The sequence below is a fragment of the Callorhinchus milii genome, unplaced genomic scaffold (genome assembly GCF_018977255.1).
Source record: "Callorhinchus milii isolate IMCB2004 unplaced genomic scaffold, IMCB_Cmil_1.0 Scaffold11, whole genome shotgun sequence".
Lineage (NCBI taxonomy): Eukaryota > Metazoa > Chordata > Chondrichthyes > Chimaeriformes > Callorhinchidae > Callorhinchus > Callorhinchus milii.
In genome coordinates, this window is record NW_024704752.1 from 3,240,996 (window position 1) to 3,262,347 (window position 21,352).

Below are 21,352 nucleotides of genomic sequence, written 5' to 3' on the forward strand. Positions count from 1 at the left end.
CTCCCTTCTCTTTTTGAATAGCGTTCAGTTGAATTAAAGCCATACATAACTAGCGGAAACCAGTTAGTTTATTTCTTGAAAAAATTTCGATGGATTTGACGAGCAAAAGGGTTCAGTGCTATAGGGATGTTACACAGAGCTGACTGTTTGTACCTCTTCTTAAAAATGGAGTGAGGTGCCTGGATTTTGAACATCTCCAATAAAATACATAATATAAAAGCGGAAGTTGCTGGGAATACTCTATTTCGGTCTCCCCCAGGTAAAGTGGCATCAATAACGAAGTTATTGTGTTGTGAAAAAATAAAAACAGTTACACGCGTACAGGCCCATCGATTCATCCTTCAGATGAGATGTCAAACCGAAGTCTCCCATCAGGTGGATGTTCACGAGAATGAAGGTGAAACTTTGCGGGAATTTGTAAACAAAATTCTCTCTCTGTCGCTGTGGGTTTCACCATACTGAACTCGTGAGGCAATTTAAGAGAGTGCGGAATTGTGGAAATAGTCTTAATTTGGAAGCCCTGAATCTTAGGAATGTTCCACAATTCTGCTCAACCTTAAATTGACTAGGGCTAAGGTTAGATGGTATTTTGGAGCTCTGGATTCCGTAGATGTCCTTCCTCATAAACTGTCTCTATTGTGCCCTGAGCTGTACACATGGGTTTCCTCGGATCTGGTGGATTGTTTCTCTCTGTCCTCTGCTTAGAGGTTAAAAGGGGTGAAGTCCACAGTTGAAAACTAGATTTTGCTGCATGTGTTTTTACACCTTTGTACAAATAGCTTCCAAGCACCACATTGCTTTCATCTCCACTAAATTGTGACCTTCCCTTAGGAGCTATTCTTAAAGAAACCGATAAGTCCGTACCCTTGTGGCATGTGGGTTTGAACATGTTACATTCGGTCTTGATGCTCCGCATTTTATCGAGCTTGAATGTTAATAATAATGAATATAATAATCCTTGCATTTGATATAGCGCCTTTTCACGTCTTCGAGACGTCTCAAAGCGCTCCACAGAATATACTGTGAAGTGAATTCAGTGTATATTTTTGTGGGCGAAATGTGGCCAATTTTGCACAGCAGCGTCCCACAAGCAATTGTAATAATAATAATATTATTTATTATTAAATAATATTATCAAATAATAGTGACTAAACTATTATTATTGTTTAACGTTCTACAAAGTAACTCAGTTCTTTCAGTATTTTATTCTCATGGGGAATAGAGCAAATGCAGTATTATTTAATTCGCTTTGATAAATGGACCAGTGTGAGAGAGCACTTTTAATTCACTTCACACGTTTTCGCAGAAGCATTTAATCCGATCTCTAGAGTGGAGAGAGAGAGAGAGAAAGACAGAAGAGCCTTGAACATGGTTCAGAGTGAATCGATTGGCAATCTAAGGCCCTCAGCTGTAAAGGCTGTTCTTTGACTTGAAGGTTGCAGAGTGCGAGGGGCTGAGTGTGTTCGAGCATTCCCTTTTCATCTCTTTTAATTTGGGTTTGAAACCTGGTCCAGAGAATAGCGATGAAAGCCCTTCTCCTCTCTGCGATGGTAATAAGGATCTGAAGTGAAGTTAGTCTGACCATTCTCAGAACCAAACCCTCTTTGTGGTGGACCCTAGAGTTCAGTAAAGAGGGGTTGAGGCCACCGTTTACTGGTGTAAGGTATTACTTTAAGAAGTAAACGGCAATTAAGAAAGAAGAATCAGAAGAACGTATAAAAGGACACTGGGAGTGGGACCAAGGGTGTGTTGTCCTGTTGTGAGCTTGAGAATAAAGGAATTACTTAATACGTTATTGTTGTGGATTGAGAGACATTACAGCTGGAATCCATTTAAGCAAAAAACGCTTGATGCTGTGATGGGAAGATGGTGGGGGGGGTGGAGGGCTTCTGGGAGGATGGGATCAAATGGGTCAATGGGCCAGTTCTCCATACAGACTGATCTTGTGATGCCTGTGATCTTGTCCATTACCACCAATTGTATGACCTCAAATAAAAGCAGAAATTGCTGGGAATAGGCAGCAGGTCAGGCAGCATCTTTGGAGAGAGAAGAAAGTGAGTCAACGTTTCAGGTCAGTGACCTTCCGTCCAAGATCATCTTTCGACGTAAGGTCATTGACCTGAAATGTTAACTCACTTTTCTCTCTCTCTCTCTCTCTCCATAGATGCTGCCTGACCTGCTGCGTGTTCCTGGCGACTTTTTTTCAGACTAGTATCTGCAGTATTTTGCCAATTGTAATGGTAAAAAATTGGAATCAAAATCTGGACTCTGCTTGTGTTGGGATTAATACCACGCCTTCTCTCCCTTGGCTGGTGCTGATCACAGGTAGGTTTTTATTAAGGTTGGGATTAAGAAGACCACCTCTGCCCCACCAAATAATACTAATACTAATAATAATAATAATTTGGTCACTCAAACTACAACTGTTTGTGGGATACTGGTGTCACAATTGGCTGCCGCATTTTGCCCACAGAATATAGAATCAATTCACTTTACAGGTATATTCCATGAAGCTCTTTGAAACGTTTTTAAGATGTGATAAGGCGTTCTATCAAATTCAAGGATTATAATTAAGATTATTTGATCTCATGCTTCCATCACATCCTCCCATTATAGAACTCAATCCAAGCTCCATCCAAAGAGCACCTGACATCAGTAGCAGCAAGTGGGAGATCATGTTTATGAGAACATGGTAACAATAATGTGAAGGGGCAGCACAATGATAGACACATTATGATCGTCAGTAGCTAGGAACTATTACGCTAATTACACAACGCTGGTTATGTGATGTTTGTACAATGCTGTGAAAACACGACTGAAAACAGATCCCAGTTACTGAAGAACCATCACCAACAGAACCATCAGTGGCCACAAAACTCTTCATCCCCATCTTCAGATTGTGCCTGATGACTTACCTCTTTGACCGACCTAAAGTCATCTTCCCCCCCCTTCTCCCCGCCCCGGCCCGGAGTTGTGCTCCGCCAATGTTAAGCGCTCTGGGACGCTGCTTGAGGGAATGCAGTCCTAGTAGCTTCATTCAGTCCCACTTACCAGGACTGGTGCTAAAACCTGTGAAAAAGGATTTTGATTTGTGTCACGTGAAATTAACAGGGTGACAGGTACGAGGGAAAAGGCAGCCAGATGACTTTGATGCCTCAAGCCCCAATCGTCAAGGTACTAAACTTGAACCCTTCCTGCCCCTTTCTTGCTTCCTTCCTTGTTTTGCCCACAAAATATATGGTTAATCCACTTTACAATACATCCTGTGAAGCGCTTTGAGACGTCACAAAGATGTTACGAGGCGCTGTATCAAACGCAAGGATTATTATTAATATTATTATTATTAAGCAACATGAGTCAGACCTGCTGAAAATATACAGAGTGGTGAGTGTGTCTCGCGGTTTTGGAGAGCGAGCCCCAGGAACTCTTGTTAATTGCATAAAAAAAACAGGCATCAACACTCACGTCTCTGAGTCAGAAGGTTGTGAATTCAAGGCGTGTGTCAGGACTTTGAACTTGCACAGAGGTTGCAATGTAGTACATTAATGGGGGGGAAACATTGTATTGGCAGAGGGAATAATTAATGACAAGTTGTCAGACACAGGACGCGCTGATACACCACGGGAACAATGAAATGTGTAGGTCACGGAGACAAAGGTGAAATAGACAGAGCATCAAAAGGATCTCGTCGACCTGTTTCTGCCACACATGTGGTTGTGAAAGACGGAGGGAGATCGATAGTGTTGACCGCTAGTGGGGTGGGGGTGGAGGACAGGAGAGCACTGCTTTGTCAGAGGTGCCATCTTTCTAACGAGAGGTGAGGAAAAACGTAAGAACTTGCCACCAGAATCCTTCTCGAAGAGCCAACAACTAAAAGTACAGTCACGTTCTTACGACACCTCCCCGCCCCCTCGCCGGCACTATTTCTGGAATAGGTTAAGTGGAGCCATAGTAAGCAGGGGAAGCAGCTGTGATTACAGCACAGAAGATGAGACACCTTAATAAGATCTGTCCACGGGAAAGCAGTCAATCAAACAGCACAGACTTTGCATCAGATTTTACCTCGACTAAATTTACTCCTGGAAGATAAAAATTCCAGCGGATTAAATTAGATTACTGACCCCAACAAGGTGGGGAGCACAGAACACATCACTCATGCACACATGGACACGCATATGTAGACACACACACACACACATGCGTGACTGTGTGCCAGTCTGTGATACATTGATATCAAATGCACACACATACAAACACAGACATATATATATGTATACATGTCTGTGATATTGTGATATCACAGGCACATACACATGCACACACATACACCTACAAAAGTGCGCGCAGCCACACGGAGTTGAAATAGCCAGGTCTGCTTGTGTTAATTATGACATCGGCCCATGTTAATTCAGCTCCCTCACACTGGTGGGCTGTGTTTCCTCCCTCAGCAACCACCCTCTGCCCCCGACCACATCATCACAATCCACTTCAACAAACACTGGTGGACGCAACGGAAACACCAGCATGAAATCAATCACAATACCTTTTTCCTGTGTTTTATTTTTCACCAGGGGTTATTGAAGACGAGACTCCTTCTGTAAAAGCTGACAGTCTTTTTAAAGCAAGTGAGTTCAATCAGGATAAGGTTGCTGTTAACTGAACCTGAATATAACTGAATTTTGAATGACACAGTGAGAGGCATTTCATAAATAAATAAATAACCCTTGCATTTGATATAACGCCTTATCAGGTCATTGAGACGTCTGAAAACCCTGCACAGAATGTATAGTAAAGTGGATTTGACTGCGTATTTTGTGGGCGAAACGCGGGAGCCAATTGCGCACAATTTCACAATTTCATTCTACAGCGCTCGTGACAGGAGAGTGATGTTTGTTTTTAATATAAAAAAAAAGAGAATCGACAGCATTGGATATCAGCGTGCAATTGACAGTGCAGATCCTCAGGAACAAGAGGCATCCATCATCACTGAGGGTTGACTGACGTGCTCGAAGCAGAAGATCGGGCCGCACGTAACAGGAATTTACATAGAATGACCGGGAAACATCTGCACGTGTTTTTAAGGTCAAATGACGAGTGTGAGACGAATGTGGCAGCCTTGTGGTTATGCATCATCACCAGCACAAACTAACCGCCGAGAAAAACTAGACCTCTGACCTATCGTGTGTTAACCCCTAATATCCCCCCAGTGCTGGGTGTCTCAGACACATGCGGAAACCTGAACCTGATAGAGTTCCACATCTGCACGTCATCTACACGTGGGAATTTCCTCGTGTCTGGCTGGAATGGAGTAAGCAAACTTTCTGTCTCTCGCTGTCTCCTTGGAGGCATTGGGCTGCTCCCCTAATCACAGAAAATATTAGGTGCAGGTTGTGAGTGCATGGTTGGAAACCTCGCCCCAAGAGTGTGCGTTGGAGTAGCTGCTGAAGTTTAATTAATTAATAATAACAATCCTTGCATTTGATATAGCGCCTTATCGTGTGTTTGATTGCAGTGAAGCAGCCAAATTTGCGCACAGCCAGTTTCCCATAAACCGTCGTGGATTGAGTGACCAGATTATTTTTTTTTGGAAAGAATTATTACTCCTGGGAAAGCGATCAGCCGATCGATCAACAATTAACCAGCTAGTACTGCATAGCTTGCTATTGAGAGCACTGTCTGCAACTTATTATTGGATACCTTCTTGAACGTGTGCTGTAAAAATGCTTGGCTTCGTTTGCCGCTCTGGTTTTCGTGCTGAAACAAAGGCACCAGGAGGGAGCTTTGACCTTAAACAGGAATTGTTCTCTTCCAACTTCCTCCGGGAGCGCGAGTCTCCTGAGTTTTGTTTCACTTCGTGAGTGTTTTCCTCTCATCTTTGGTTCGCTCTCCTCGGAGAATAAACTGCGATGTTGACCACAGCCGGTCTCAGAGAGGAACTGTTGCCAACATTGTGTAGAAGTTTTAAGATTTGGCCCACAAAATATCTATACAGTCAAGTCACATTACAGTATAATCTGTGAAGTTTATAATATAATCTCAAAGACATGATAAGGCGCTACATTAAGTGCAAGGATTATTATTATTATTATTCAGATTTTCTCTTTGGTCCCAGGCCTTTGCTTGGAAACTAGTTGACAAGAAGTTCCCAGGGGTGAACTTCCAGAGGTGACACTTGGATTTTGTTTCCCCCTCCCTTCTCCCTTGTGCCTATGAGCCCAGGTGCCAGCCTGGATCAGTTGGTTGCACTCTCGCCTCACGAAACGGAAGGTCTGTGGGTTCAAGCCCCAGGTTGGGACTTTGAAGTCACATCATCTCGGCTGATCCTTCAGTGCTTGGGGGGAAACATTGTTATTGTGAGGTCGTTGCTATGTGCAAAATGACTGTTGCGTTCCCTTACAAATTATACAGTCACTACAGTTTCCAGTCAATTTTGTGAAGTGTTTGAGATGCTTCTCCCCTCACCCCCCCTCCCCACTTATGTGTAAGTAGTGATATCAAACACAAGACTGATTATTATTGTTAATTACTATTATGTATGTCTATACTTGTGTTGGGTCAACAAGCTGCATTGCATTGCCCCCCCACCCCACCCACCCCCCAGGGAGTGTACACATGTAACACAGTAGAGTCACCACCCATTAAAAGTATGTGGTAAACACCCAGAAATTACCCTAGAGCCAATCCTGGCAGCTTTTAATTGAAAAAGAGAGTGTAGAATGAAAGACATTAACACAGACAGACAGGTCAATAGCAGTGATTATATATCCATCATAATCACAGAATAAGACATATTATAGAGTCTAATTTGCAGGTTGGGTTAACCCGTTTGCACCCATTTGTGTATAAAGGGAATTACAATTGCTTTTAATCATACAATTCACAATCAATGCAAAGATGACAGACTCACCCGCAACTTTCCCATTATACAATTAAGGGGACCGATAATTCCTTCTGTACTCCTGCATTTGCAAGTGGTTAACCCAACATGCAAATTGCGCTCATTGCTTCACTCAACCCAGAAATGAGACCCATGTTAGTTCTGAATGTGATTGCATCAAGGATTGAGAACATGACCCTTACTTACTCCCTCTGAATGATTTACATCAGTGTCCCCACTTAATAAGCCGTCTCAGATCCATAGAACACTTCAGTCAAGTGTCTTGGGTTAGAAGGTTGAACTGGCAGCATTACATAGAGAAAAATGGATAAATGGGAGAGATTACAAGGGGAGGCTGAAAATCTAATCTCTAATCAAAATAAAAATGACTCAGACATCTCCGAGAATCTTAGATTTCCGAACCTTGAGCCGGGGGAAGCAGGGGCATACATTCTTGAAATTACTTTTTGCTCCCCCCCCCCCACAAGAAAAAACAAGCACAGACACATTTAGATTGGCGTGGAGACTGTTTCATGCCTGGTTCGTACCATTGAGTACAAAGTGATATGGCTCTCAGCAGTGAAGAGATGGAAAGTAAGAAGCCTAATTAATAATAATATTATGATTAATATAATAATAATCTTTCCAATTGATGCAGCGCCTTTCACATCAAGCGTATGTCTCACCGTGCTTCACAAGATACACTGTAAAGCGTAGTGACTGTAGTGGGCGATAGTCCTTGTATTGTATTGATAGTCCACAATGACGTCAAAGGCGCTATATCAAATGTAAAGATTATTATTATTATTTGATATAGCGCCTTATCACGTCTCCGAGACGTCTCAAAGCGCTTCACAGAATCTATTGTAAAGTGGAGTGACTGTATATTTTGTGGGTGAACTATTTCTGGGGAGCTTCGTTTCACCGAAATTAATGAGGTGCAGAGAGCAGGAGGTGGTCTCTAGGGATCAGTCTCCGTTCTCAGCATGAAAATATAATGTGACTGTTTTGCGTTTAGGTGAAGCTACAGATTGTGTTTGACTTCAGCCGCAGATGCCTGCTTACATATCAAACACATCAATAAATCTAAAGGGTAAATACACACACACTCCTCTCCACCATCAGAATCCTCTGCTGCTCCATAGGGGAGACAAGACACAGGAGAATGACTGAAACCAGGCACTTAAGGGAGTTCCTAATCTCAACATTTCCATCATCAGTTCAGTCTTGAGTTAACTAACATCAATTGACTACCTCATTTGTGGGGGGGCGAGGGGGGGGGGGGGGGGGGCGAGAGGCAGGAGGTAAACAGGTTCTCTGTGACTCAAGGGTCAGGTAATTGGCAGCAAAATGTCAGAATCGGGACCACCCTCTGTGGCAATATTGCTAGTTCGGTTCCTGAGCCTGATGGTTCTGCAGTATTCCAGGGCACTGCTGACGGCAAACTAGCCAGACTGACAAATTGGCAGTATGTGGAAGGACAGACTGACACTAAGGGCAGAGATTCTTCCCACTCAGCTCCTGTTCAACAAGCAAAGCCAAAGCCCTATCGAGTAGAATGGTCCTAGTTTGACAAGCAGCGGGAAAGCTTGCCAGAAAAAGGTCAGATTTGGCCGAAGGCCAGACACTCCCCCCCTCCAACCACCGCCCACCATGGGACGCAAAATGACCCACAGTCATGTCACTGTCCTCCTGAAATGAGCATCTGACTCACATCCCAAACAAGAAGTGTGTGTTTGTGCCTCTGTATCCTGTGTCTCAGACATCTGAGACAGCTGCTCTGAAGACTAAAGGGATCACATACAGGGCCAACAAACCCAGATTTAACAGAAGTATTCAAAATGATGAGGGCTTTTGATAAGAGTAGATGGGGAATAGATAGATAAGAATAGAAACTGTTTCCTCCGGCAGGTGGTTCATTAACCAGAGGGCACAGATTTAAATGAATTGGCAAAAGAACCAGTGGGGAGACGAGAATTTTTTTTACACAGAGAATTCTTATGGTCTTGAATGCACTGCCTGAAAGGCTGGTGGAAGCAGATTTTGATAATAGTTTTCAAAAGGGAAATTAGATAGGTACTTAAAAAGGAAAGATTTGCAGGACTACGAGGCAAGAGCGGAGGAGTAGGACAAATTGGATAGCTCTTTCAAAGAGCAAAAGGCACGATGGGCAATTTGCCTCCTTCTGTGCTGTGATTGTGTGATTCTATGAAAGCGGATAGAGTGAACCTGGATCTCATTGGGTCACTCACCTTTGCTGCACTCATTCAAAAAAAAGTTTAAATTGTCAAAACTATTTTTGAATCATCAGCTGGTGTTAAATTGACAAAACGCTGGTTACTAAGAGCTTCTCTAATCCCAGAGATTGTCATCAGATTTTGCACGTCAATATAAATTAATTTGCCCACCAGTCTCCAGGTGCCCTTTGACTGGTGAGCAGGTTAATCCAATTGACGGCCTATGGGAGTGTAAGTGCTTTATGTCACTTGTTGCTGCCTGTGAAAACGATAACTCACTCAACAACAACAACAACTTGTATTTATATATCGCTCAGGGCATTAACCTGGATTTCCTGCACTGCACTAAGGGTTTATTAGCTGAATTCAACAACAATAACAACACGTTTACATTTATATCGCACCTTTCACATAGGGACGGTGTCCTAAGGCACTTGCTTGACAGTCCTGGTTTGGTACTCGAGCTGGGGGTGGGAACCGAGGGAAATCTAGTGGGGAAAGGACTACCAACGGCACAGACAAAGTGCGAGGTCTTGAGACGGAACTTGAAAGAGGAGAGGGAGAGGGCGAGAGGCTGAATCCAAATAAACTTGACTTTTTCTTTAACCGCACTCGAACCAAAATATCATGCGTAACCGAATGAATGATATTAATAATAATCCTTGCATTTGGTATAGCACCTTATCACATCACTGAGACGTCTGAAAGTGTTTCACAGAATCTATTGTAAAGTGAATTGTCTGTATATTTTGTGGGCGAAATTTATCATATGTATACTAAAATATACATATGATAAATTTGCCAAGTTAATCCCACCAATAACTTGAAATAAACAGGATTTTTTTAATGCATTCCCTTTGGTCCCCCTAGAAATAATCAGCCCATTTGGGACATGACCGTTTCCTGCAGAGGTGTTTGACCCTGAAGTGTCATTCCAGGACTTCTGAAGGCACTAGCTGAAAAATTTCCCAGGATGAACCGTAAAACAGGTTTGCTTTGCATTTTAATCTAGCGTTATGCTGATCAGCAGCTTAACAAAACACTAAGAGGATAATAATAATAATAAATGATGTTGGTGCATACTTAAGCACTTTGGTCTGTATATTGCTCATGTTATAAACTCACAGAATATTACAACACAGAAGGAGGCCATTCGGCCCACCGTGCCTGAGCCAGCTCTTTGGAAGAGCCACCCAATCAGTCCCGCTCCCCCGCTCTTTCCCATATCCTTGCAAACGTTTCCTTTTCAAGTACCTATTTCCAATTCCTTTTTGAAGGTTGTTATTGAATCCGTTTCCAACACCCTTTCAGGCAGTGCATTCCAGGCCGTAACAAATCTCTTTTAATTCATTTTATTGTTCTTAGTTGTTGGACAGTAATTCTCTCTCGATCAAATTTTTTTTTACAGTCCAACAGGGGTCATTGTCTTGTTCAAGGTCTGTCTCTAGACCTCCCTATTTGACCGTGCCTTCAACTGTTTTTCCCTCTCCTCTCCCCCCCTCCACTTCCCTGGGCTCCCGAGTACCAAGCCAAGACTGTAAACAATTTGGCCTCATGTCAAGACAAGCTCACAGTCTAGGCTGACACTCCAGTGCAATCAATAGTGGTTGCTGATGGTAGGACCTTGCTGGGGCAACTGGCTTTTGTGCTTGCCTTAGAGCAATTTTTTTTATAGCATTCACTAAACTAGTCAGCAATTACTTGTCGGGCACTTGTTAAAGGCCCTGTGAAAACGCAGGTTCTTATTCACACAGCTTAATGGGTCACTGACACTATACAGGGAAACTGTACGAGGAGACGACATGTTTTTACATATACTTTATTGTTTCAGCTTGTGCCACACAAAACTGAAATTTTAGGGACACACCTTTTTTTTCTTCTCCTCGAATATTTAAAAAATAACATGTATATTTCTTGTAAAGATATCCACGTATTATATACAGTAGTGTTAATAGATCCATTGCTTGCTGCATCTTTCTTTTGCACAGCAAAGAAATAATATTATGTCCAAGCACAAACACTATTTACATACATTGAAAACACTGGTTAAGAAATCACAACAGTGCAATATACAATCCACAGGGTGTAACAGGCAGGAATAAACTCTCGTGAGTCAACCAAGAGACTGTAAACATAAAGATTTTTTTGTGTTGTTCAAGACAAATAATTGTGGTACTTGGCTCAATGGAAAGGAAGCCTGCATTCCTCGTTTCACAAAGAGATGCAAGAGATGTAGAGAATCCATTTTACTGACTGATGGAGTCGCTACTTATACTTCCAGCAATGTTCTTTTTAAGCCTTGCCCCTCGGTGTCAGAATTGACGGTTTGTTTCTTAAAGACACACTACCGCCCTTTTCCCAATGATAATTGCATCTTTTGGACTCTATCTAATTGTAATGCATCACTCTCTCTTTCTCACTCTCTCTCGCTTTTTCATACCATCAACGATTCCATTTTTTTAAACAAAATCAATCAATGTAATAATTTTAATGGAACTGCAAACTTGGAAGGCAAGTGATTTTGGTAACAGAGGATGGTTCACGGGGACTAGGGTTACAATGGGATGACGCAAGATAAGGTACTTCATACATACATTTTGTAATAAACCACCAAAAGGGAACACTCAGGCCTGTTGAAAGGAATTACCTTTCATTTTTAACACAACAGGGTAGAGGAAGGAGGCTTTAATAATATATATATATACTTGTTGGTTAGTCTCTTTAAAAGTGCATTTTACACCAAATACCTCAAATCTTGCTTTCATGCTTCTCATTTTAAATTACATATGTGCCATATTTGTAGCCCCATGGAATACTGTCCTGAAAGATGAGAAATAGGAAACCTGCTCCTGGGAATGTGGTTTCTTTGTGTACCTGAGGGAAACTGGGGACAAGATTGAGATAGGTATAAGCGCAGTAGATCTTGTAACCAAATTATTGTCCGTCCTTCCAAACACTTCTTCTGTTCATCGTGCATTAAACCTTCCTGCCTTCTTTGGTGTCCTTCCTTTCATCTTCCCCCTCCAGATAAGTTTTAATGTGCATGATGCTTCATTTCCATCATTCAAAACAAAGAGGGTTTTGTGTTACATTTTTTGCAATGCTTTACATTTCCATTTATTTACGGCCTTTGCATTTAATTCGAAAAATTGCAAGGAGACTGGGGAGGACAGACAATAACAGACAATTACTAATTAAATGCATAACAGGGTTATGCATTTAATTAGTAAAAACATTTTTTTGGTTAAAAAAAACAGCAGAGCGGGCCAGATACTAAATAAATAATAATCCTTAGATTTCACAAAGCAGCTTTCACAGGATTGACTGTGAAGTGTAGTGACTGTAGGTGAATGCAGCAGCCAATTTGCACACAGCAATTTGCTGCAAATGAAGCGATTTTATTTGGGGGAATTGTCAGCCAGGACCCTGGGTGAAAAACTCTTTCCTCTTTTCTAAGCGCTCTGAGACACTACCCTGCGAGGAGGGCGCTATATAAGTGCACATTGTTGTTATTGGACTTTGGTTTAATGTCTCACCCATAGGATGGACATGACATAAACCAAAGAGGGAAAAGAATCACATTAAAGGAACTGAATAAATCCTAAAACCAACTCCCCCCCAAAACAGAAGGAAAAGCAACATTTTAAATACTGAATTTGGATAACGATTCTGCCCCCCCCCCCACCATCATATGTTTATGTGTGGGTTTAGGTGGGTGGGAGCGAGTGGGGGGGGGGGGAATCAGATGTAAAACAGCAATAGGATGGGCACAAGTTGAAGTAAAATCTCCAGAAATATAGTACAAAGTTACATTTATATAGCGCTTTTGATGTTGGGAGGAAGTCCCAATGTGCCGGACAGTCCAGGGTTTGCACCCGAGCTGGGGATGGGAGGGTGAGGGGTGGAGGGGGAAGATGGCCAAAAGCACAATCAAATGATCCAAAATAATCAGTTGTTTCAAAGGGCGCTGTCTTCATGAAGGTCTTTTTTTAGGCAAAGCTCTGGGCTCTTTGAAAGAGAACAGGCAAAAGCGACAGCATGAAGCAATTTGACACACTTTCTTTCGCTGCATTTGCATCGTAAGAATTCTGACATTCTGAACATGTAAACAACTGGAAAGAGGGAGGAAGAGAGGAGGTTAGAGGGCTGGTCGGAAGATGTTCATGCTCTAAAATCTTTGGCTCGGAATAAGCCTGGAAAGATCCAAAAGGCTATCAAGTGTGACGCTTTCCATTTCTTGAAGCCTATTTCACTGTTTCACTGTGTGTGTGTGTGTGTACGTACAATCGTTAATTTTTTTATATTTTGCATTTTTTAAAAAATAAAATGCACATTTTCTTTTAATCGTCGGCGTCGGGATTAACGTGGAAAAGATAATAATCCTTGCGTTTGATATTTAGCGCCTTATCGCGTTGTCGAGACAAGTCTCAAAAGGGCTTCACGGGTTGTACGCTGTAAAGTGGACTGATTGACCGTGTGTTTTGTTGGCGAAAGGTATGTGTGTTGTGTTTATTGCGTGACTCGGCTTGGATCCGGATCAGCGCGACTAAGTGTGTGTGTGTGAGTGGGTGAGTGAGTGTGTGTGCGTGTTTTCATCACTGGTTTGTTGACATGCACATCAGCAATGCCAGATACAGTAATAACATGAGCTGAACTCCAGATGTCACAGCAAAGAGACTTATTCCCCCCCAACCCTCACCCCCAGTCATTCCACATGAATTTCACCTACATGCAATTAATTTGTTTGGTGGGAGGGGGTGTGTGGGGGTGGGTTGAGGGAGAGAAATAGAGGTTGAGAAGAGGGAAGAGAGTGTGTAAGGAAGGGGGTTGGTTGGGGGGAGGGGGGGGGGGGGAGCAAGGCATCAGTAACAGCTCAAGCTCAAGTATATGGTTTGTAGGGGATTGGGGAGGAGAGGTTGGGGAGTTGGGGAGGGATTGGGGGGTGGGGGGGTTTGGGGGTGAATGAGTGCAGCGTTCAGAATCCGCAGTCACACAACACAGAGGGAGTTACATTCCAACCAGGAACCCCACAAACCTTCACAACAGGACATTTCCTCCCTTTCCTGGGTTTGTTGCATTCTTTATTTCTCTCTCTCTCTCTCTCTACCCCACCTTCTCTCTCTCTCTCTCTCTCTCTCTCTCTCTTCGATCCTCCCAAAGGACTGGACCGACACAGGTGAACAGCAGCACCAAATGTTTTTTAAAACCAACCATGAGAGCAAAAAAAAAACTCACAATTTTCGAGATCCTTCAACTTGAACTTAACTCAATCCAAAGGGAACGAGATACCTCGACATCGGATTGCATTCCGCACGTCTCTCTCTCTCTCTCTTTGTGTCTCTCCAACACCCCACCATCACCCCCCCACCTCCCCACCATCACCCCCACCCCAAAAAAAAACCCTTAAAAGTTATTGCAATGCAGATGATGAGGGGGTGATGGAGGGAGGGGGCGAGAGAGAGAGAGAGGGAGGGAGGGAGGGGAGGTGTGCAATGGACAAAGTGGGAGAGGAACATCCAACGATTGAACCTACACACACACACACAACACAGGAAAGGGGGGGGGGTTGGAGGGAGGGGGTTTGGGGGGAAATGGAAAAAAAAAACCCAACCCCCCCCCCATTCTAGAGAGAGAGAGAGAGAGAGAGCAAAAAAAATAATTGGTGGTGGTTTGGGGGATGAAGTTCATCCCGTGTCTTGCGATTGGGGTGAGTGTGTGTGGTGGGTCCGGCTGGAGAGGGGGGGGTGATGGGGGGGGTGAGGGGGGGCTGATCCCGGCTCCTGCTCCCCGGCCAGACTCCCCAGGGAGGAGTCGCTGCCCGTGCTCTCCCCGGACAGCAAACGGGTCACCCTCAGGTCGGCCCTGAGAAGGTCCACGTCGTTGCCGAAGCTCAGCTCTCCCAAGTCGCTGATCAGCGCACTCAGGTCCTGCCCCGCGGGGGCAGTGCTGCGGTTGGTGTTGGTGGTGGTGGTGGTGGTGATGATGGCATTGTTATTGGAAGAAGAAGAAGAGGTGGAAGAAGAAGAAGAAGAAGAAGAAGAGGAGGAGGAGATGGTGGTGGCCGACTCCAAGATGTCCTCGCACTCCAAGCTGCTGATCTCCTCGGCCAGCGCCCTCTCCTCCTGCTCCTCCCCCGCGGGGTCCTCGGTGATGGAGCCGAGTTTGGGGGCGCTCCGGCTCCTCTCCACCGGGGGCTTGTAGTAGCTGCAGTGGCCGTTCATCAGCTTCCTGAGCGGCACCAGCGGGACGCTGTGCTCGCCCACCAGCCTCTGCTGCTGGTGCCGGGCGTCGTCCCTCCTCTTGAGCCGCTTGAACTCCGCCAGTGCGTTGGCCGACGTCTGGTACAGGAGCAGCGCCATGGCTTTGGCTTTCTCGGGCTTGGACACCAGCACCGCGTGGCACCGGAGCATCACCGCCTTGTGCTTCAGCTCGTGTCGGTAGATCCACGCGAAGATCTTGGGCGCCCGGGGGTCGGCCACGCAGTAGGTGATCCTGTGGAGCAGGTACAGGTGCCCCGGTCGCTTGGCTTTGCCCTCCACGTGGACCATCCGGATGCCCTGCCCGCTGATGGTCAGCCGCATCTTGGTGCCGCACTTGCCCTGCTCGCTCTTGCCCAGGATCTTGCCCACCGCCACGTCGGTGCAGCCCTCGCCCTTGGACTGGATGGTGGTGGCGTTGCCCAGGTACAGAGCCGTGTAGGTCGGGTCCTCGCCCGTGATCTTCACCTTCTTCCTGCGCTTGGACTTGAACATCCCGCACACCCGGGTCAGGGCGCTCTCGGTCACCCCGTCCGGGCAGGCGCGGGCCAGCGAGGCGGCCAGGCTGCTGGGGCTGTGCTGGTGCTGCTGCTGCTGGTGGTGGTGATGGTGGTGGTGGTGGTGCTGATGATGGAGATGGTGATGGTGGTGGTGGTGGTGGTGGTGATGGCTACAGTTCAGGTTGACCACTGAGAAGCTCAGCTGTTTCCCCTTTTTCTCCTCGATCAAGTCGAATTTGCTTTTCTTCCACGGGAGCATCGCTGGAGAAATGGGGTGTGGGGTGGGGTGGGGGTGGGGGGGGGGTTGGGGGGGGTGGGGAGGGGATGAAATGGGGGGAGGGAGAGGGTAAGGTGGGGGGAGGGCAATGAATGTGTCCTTGATCGCCCCCCAATTCAGCCCCAGGTCGCTCTCATTCCTTGTTCCAACTCAGTTCAATCTCTCTCTCTCTCTCTCTCTCTCCCCCCCCTCCACCCACTTTCCCTTCCCCCCACCCCCCACCCACACCCCCCCCACCACCCCCCCCACCAACCCAGGTCTGGTTGGCGATGGTTCCTGATCTCCCCCTCTCTCTCTCTCTCTCTCTCCCCCCCTCTCTCTCTCTCTCTCTCTCCCCCTCTCTCTCTCTCTCTCTCCCCCTCTCTCTTAGGCTTCTTCTCATTTTCTGAAACCGACTCGTGAAAGTTGAATTACACTCGGGGAGGCAGTCAGAGGTAAATAGATACCGGGACAAACCATTCACTGCTCTGGGAGAGGGGAGGGGGAGGAGAGAGGGAGGGAGGGAGGAGGAGAGAGAGAGAGAGAAAGAGAGAGGGAGGGAGAGAGAGAGAGAGAGGGAGGGAGGGAGGAGAGAGAGAGAGGGAGGAGAGAGAGAGAGAGAGAGAGAGGGGAGAGAGAGAGGGAGGGGGGGGAGAGAGAGAGGGGGGGGGAGAGAGAGAGAGAGAGGAGAGGAGAGAGAGAGAGGGGGGGGAGAGAGAGAGAGAGGGGGGAGAGAGAGAGAGAGGGGGAGAGAGAGAGGATGGATTGGAGGTAGGAAGTTCTCACCAGCAGCCTGACAGCTCCTTGACATAGAGAGAGACAGAGAGAGACACACACACACCCAGAGAGAGAGAGCGGTTTAACCGTTTAGCTTCTCGAAAGGACTCATCACTGGTGTTATAATGTTATTCTGCGGCGTCACACGCAGAGCACAGTGACAACCAGATAGTGAGTCGGACCATCCTTGCATTCTGAGGCCATCCATCCAATAATACCCATCAGATTCCTCCCCACCCAACCCACCCACCCACCCACCCACCGGGTGGCTTATGGTAACAATAATCATCATTATTGCGGTTCTGTTCACTGGTGATTATTTGCGTTATGATTAACGCTGTGTTTCACCCACAAAAACAATACACCGTCGATTTACTTTACGGTGTATCTCGAGAAGCGCTTTTAGACACCGTGACAATACGCAAAGGCGCTGTACCGAATGCAAGGATTATTATTATTATTTATTTGGTACAGTACAGCCCCTTACACATTGGGAGGGGCGTCCCAAAACACTTCAGAGGATTTAATGCAAAGTGGAGTGACTGGGTATTTGATCAATATTTTTTTTTTAAAAATGAGGGGAGGGGTGGTGGGGGAGATTGTCAGTCAGGATACCGGGAGAAACTTGCTCTCTAAATGATTGACCACTCAATCCACAAGTGTTTTGTGGGATCTGTTGTTAGCAATTGGCTGCTGCGTTTTTGCCCACAAAATGCACAGTCAATCCACTTTACAATATATCCCGTGAAGCACTTTGCGACATCGGGAAGATGTGAAGATATATCAAATGCAAGGATTATTATTGTAAAGTGCAATGGGTAAGCTCTGTGACATTGCATCGGACAGCTTGCTTACCAGTCGAGAGAGCTGTGGTTGGGTGGTATTGTTTTGAAAAGGAATAGATATTAAGGCGAGTGACGAAAACAACAACAACACCGAACTGGAAACAGGAGGTTTCAGGGAATAGAATGGAATCACAGTTTCCAACTGCTCCCCTCCCAACAACTGCCCCCCTCCCAACCTTTATATCACTGCACACAGACTGTCTCCCAGCCCCTGTAGGATTCTGCCATCAGGAAACTGGATAGGAACTCAGTCCCAATGCTTTAGCTTGGAGCAGAGTCAGCAGGTCACACTTAAAGTAATCTACAAAGAATGCAATGCCATTAAACATCATAGAATTATACAGCACAGAAGGAGGCCATTCGGCCCATTGTGTCTGTGCCGGCTCTTTGAAAAGAGCTATCCAAATCAATCCCACTCCCTCTCCCCAAAGCCCTGCAAACTTGTCCTTCCCCCAATAATTATCTATTTCTCTCTTAAAAGTTGACATTCAATCGGCTTCCATCACCGTTTCAGACAATGCATTCCAGAAATACTACACCTGCTATGTGGGTAGAGCTTCCACTCAGATGCCCTATTTATTAAGACTTTTCTTTTGGTCAGCCAGTGGAAACCTATCACCATGCTTAACGGTATCCAAACCAGACTGAGAAGTTTTATATTTGCATGCCACCTACACTTGGACATTTGCTTGTGCCTGGAATGGAATCCGTGCTCTCTCTCTCTTTCTCTCTTGCTCTCCCCCTCTCTCTCTCCTGAAGGGATGCACCCTGCTCACCTAATTCAGGAAAGTATTAAACATAGGTTGGCTTGGGATCCCAGAGTGTCCATTAGGGGTAACTAATGGAGTCTAACCAGCTAAAACCGCATAGCTTGCAATTAACACTGACTGGCGAGCTTTCCTGCTGCTTGTCCAGCCAGGACCACCCTACCCATTCGGGCTTTGATTTACAGGTTAACAGGAACTGAGTGGGATGATTCCCTGTATTCTGCATGAGGGGCGAGGAGAGAAAATGCCAGTGTGGATGGATTTGGGGTAGGAGATAGACGCCTCAGGCAGGCAGGTAAGCAAGCAAGATTATCACATGATTTTGCTTCTGAAGAATTTAGAAATCATCTGAGATATGAGTCTTTGGACAAACAATCCAAACCTATTTTTCCAGTTGAAAAATGAATAGAATACTCAATCCCTAATCCACAGACACATGGTGGAGAGCTTTGTAATAACAATATTCCTTGCATTTGATATAATGGCTTATCATGTCATTGAGACGTCTCAAAGCTCTTCACAAAATATACTGTAAAGTGGATTGACTGGGTATTTAGAAATGTAGCGTTCCCCCCTTTGTTATTTCAGGAAGGTTTGCTTGAAAAGTTTTTGTGTTCTTGACTTGCAATACACTTAGCTGACTCCTCAAGTTTATATTCCAGATAAATATTCCAGATCATCTGGTTTTATCTCTCTCCAAACCCCCTTGAAAATATTGCAGATTAAATCCCTTTTTGACAATAATCCAGACTCGTTGGCAACAAATGCATTATTATGGAATGAAAATATGACTGGGGAAATATCCTTGTAGTAATCCAAAGCAAACAGTGGCGTCACTGATTACCATTGGATGGTAACCTTCATTGTAGAACTGACCTTCCCCAAAAGAAACAGAAATACTTTCACCACTCGATACAAAGTAATACGTCCCAATAGACATCAATGTTTTTAAACATTATTGTGTTTTTCCTAAAGTATCGACCGCACCTTAAGCTGCTTATGGCTTCATGACATACCGGTTGCTCCCGAGCCATTAGATTTATGATTTATGACTAGAGCAGTGTGAAACTGCCGTGTTGGGCAGGTCACACTGTGAGAGATGCAATGCTGATAGACTTTTGGCTGCAACGATTAGAGCTGCAGTGAAACAACGCACACATGCGGCAATAACAGCTAGCAGCCAGACATCTATTTTTATACACAGTTTTGGGCACCTTCAATAAATCATTGATGCTAGAAAAGGAATATATCTCAAAAACTCTGCATTAATAGACCGTGGTAATGTCTTAAGCAGGAAGTCTTTTTGGAAACATTTTCAAAGTGAATTTAAAAATCATTTTGGTCCTCTTTGCCCTTTTTTCATCTCTGTGTTTACCCACAAAACAGTCACTGCATCTTACAATATATCCTGTGAAGCGCTTTATGACATCCTCCTGATGTGAAAGGCGCTATAGCAAATACAAGGATTATTATTTTATTTATAAACAAAATGCAAAATACTGCAGATGCTGAAATCTAAACAAAAACAGAAGTCGATGGGAACACTCAGCAGGTCAGACAGCATCTATGGAGAAAGGAAAGTGAGTCAACTTTTCAGGACTACGAACATTCATCAGAACTGGGGCATGTTGAGAGGGAGAGGTTTTTAAGGACTAACAGAGAAGGAGGAGGCAGGGCAAGGAAGACAAAGGAGAAAATGGGGTAGAGGTCAGGGGATGATGGGTCAAAGGGTGTTTAGGCGTGGAGGGCACTTATATAAATCCAAGTTGTTGTTGTTGTTAATGATAACAAAGGGGCGGGGGGGGAATGCATCAAAACAGGCAGTCCAGAGAGAGAAAAGGTGTCTGGGACCCAGATGATATGGTCATGGTCTCATCTTCTGTTTGAGGACCCGAAATGTTGCTGAGTGTTTCCAGCGACTTCTGTTTTTGTTTATTGTGTTATTTGATGACCTTGAAATCTGTGAGCTTCAGTGCAGGCAGTTAATAGGGACAGCATTTTAATGATATAGTTGCACAATGTGTTAATGTACGTGGCCACTGGACTGTTTGAATACTCCGAAGCTACAGCAATTTGTACAGTATATGCTAAGTATAAGCTTTATTCAAATCATATTGAGTCTGAGCCAGGGTTTTAAATCATATAACTGCATAACTGACATGTATCTGTACTCGCTGACCTTCATGTAAGGTAAATGAAAGATTTTTTTTAATGAGCCAAACATAAAGCTTTATTCAAATCATATCGAGCCCAAGACAGGGTTTTAAAACCATATCTACCCAGTCTCAGAAAATGTATTCTTGTCTCTGACCTTCATGTAAGTAAGGGAAATGACAAATTTTTTAAATGAATCAAAAATGAAACATGAGTACAACAACCTTGTAGTTGATATAGCGCTTTATCAGGTCGTTGAGACGCCACAAAGGGCTTCACAGAATACATTGTAAAGTGGATTGACTGTATATTCGTAGGAGAAATACAGCAGCGGATTGAGCACAGCAGCGTCCCACAAACAGTCGAGGATTGAGTGACCAAATTACTTTGTTTTTGTTGTTGTTCAAAACTATAGCTCAGCACATGAGGCATTACTTGTTTTGTATTTGTACAAGTCCATGCTAAGTACTATTGTTGCTGAGTTGACTAAAGCTGTGTAAGAAACGCCGTGAATGTTGTGTATGTGGACCACAGGAACAAGGCATAAAGTTATGCATAATCCTCTTTAATGCTGTAATGCCTTGATTGGTACTGATGAGAATCATTTCACTGCACTATGTGATTGCAATGCCACCTGGTGTCCAGTATAATGTCCAATATCTGGTAGCAGAATAACCATACA

The 21,352-nt window shown here is 44.6% G+C and overlaps 1 protein-coding gene and 1 long non-coding RNA gene across 2 annotated transcripts; both read right to left on the reverse strand.

Moving 5' to 3' along the window:
* Positions 1–10,917: 10,917 nt before the first annotated feature.
* LOC121849887 lies at positions 10,918–14,476 on the reverse strand. The gene is made up of 2 exons (XR_006085393.1): positions 14,350–14,476; positions 10,918–12,163 (listed from the first exon to the last, which is right to left on the reverse strand). It is a non-coding gene; the product is annotated as an uncharacterized LOC121849887 (long non-coding RNA).
* A 308-nt stretch (positions 14,477–14,784) lies between these two features.
* fam43a (family with sequence similarity 43 member A) lies at positions 14,785–16,151 on the reverse strand. Its single transcript, XM_042339179.1, has 3 exons — positions 16,059–16,151; positions 15,181–15,950; positions 14,785–15,060 (listed from the first exon to the last, which is right to left on the reverse strand). Exons 1-3 carry the CDS (start codon positions 16,128–16,130, stop codon positions 14,799–14,801), a joined length of 1,104 nt encoding a protein of 367 aa, XP_042195113.1. The 5' UTR covers positions 16,131–16,151; the 3' UTR covers positions 14,785–14,798.
* Between the last annotated feature and the right edge of the window lie 5,201 nt (positions 16,152–21,352).

Excerpts from the sequence above, each read along its gene's own strand:
- fam43a (XM_042339179.1), bottom strand. The coding sequence starts at position 16,130 with ATGCTCCCGTGGAAGAAAAGCAAATTCGACTTGATCGAGGAGAAAAAG. Across the intron at positions 15,951-16,058 it reads AACAGCTGAGCTTCTCAGTG|CACAGCCCCAGCAGCCTGGC; the intron begins GTCAACCTGAAC and ends CAGCAGCACCAG. Across the intron at positions 15,061-15,180 it reads GAGTGCGAGGACATCTTGGA|CACTGCCCCCGCGGGGCAGG; the intron begins GTCGGCCACCAC and ends CACCAACCGCAG.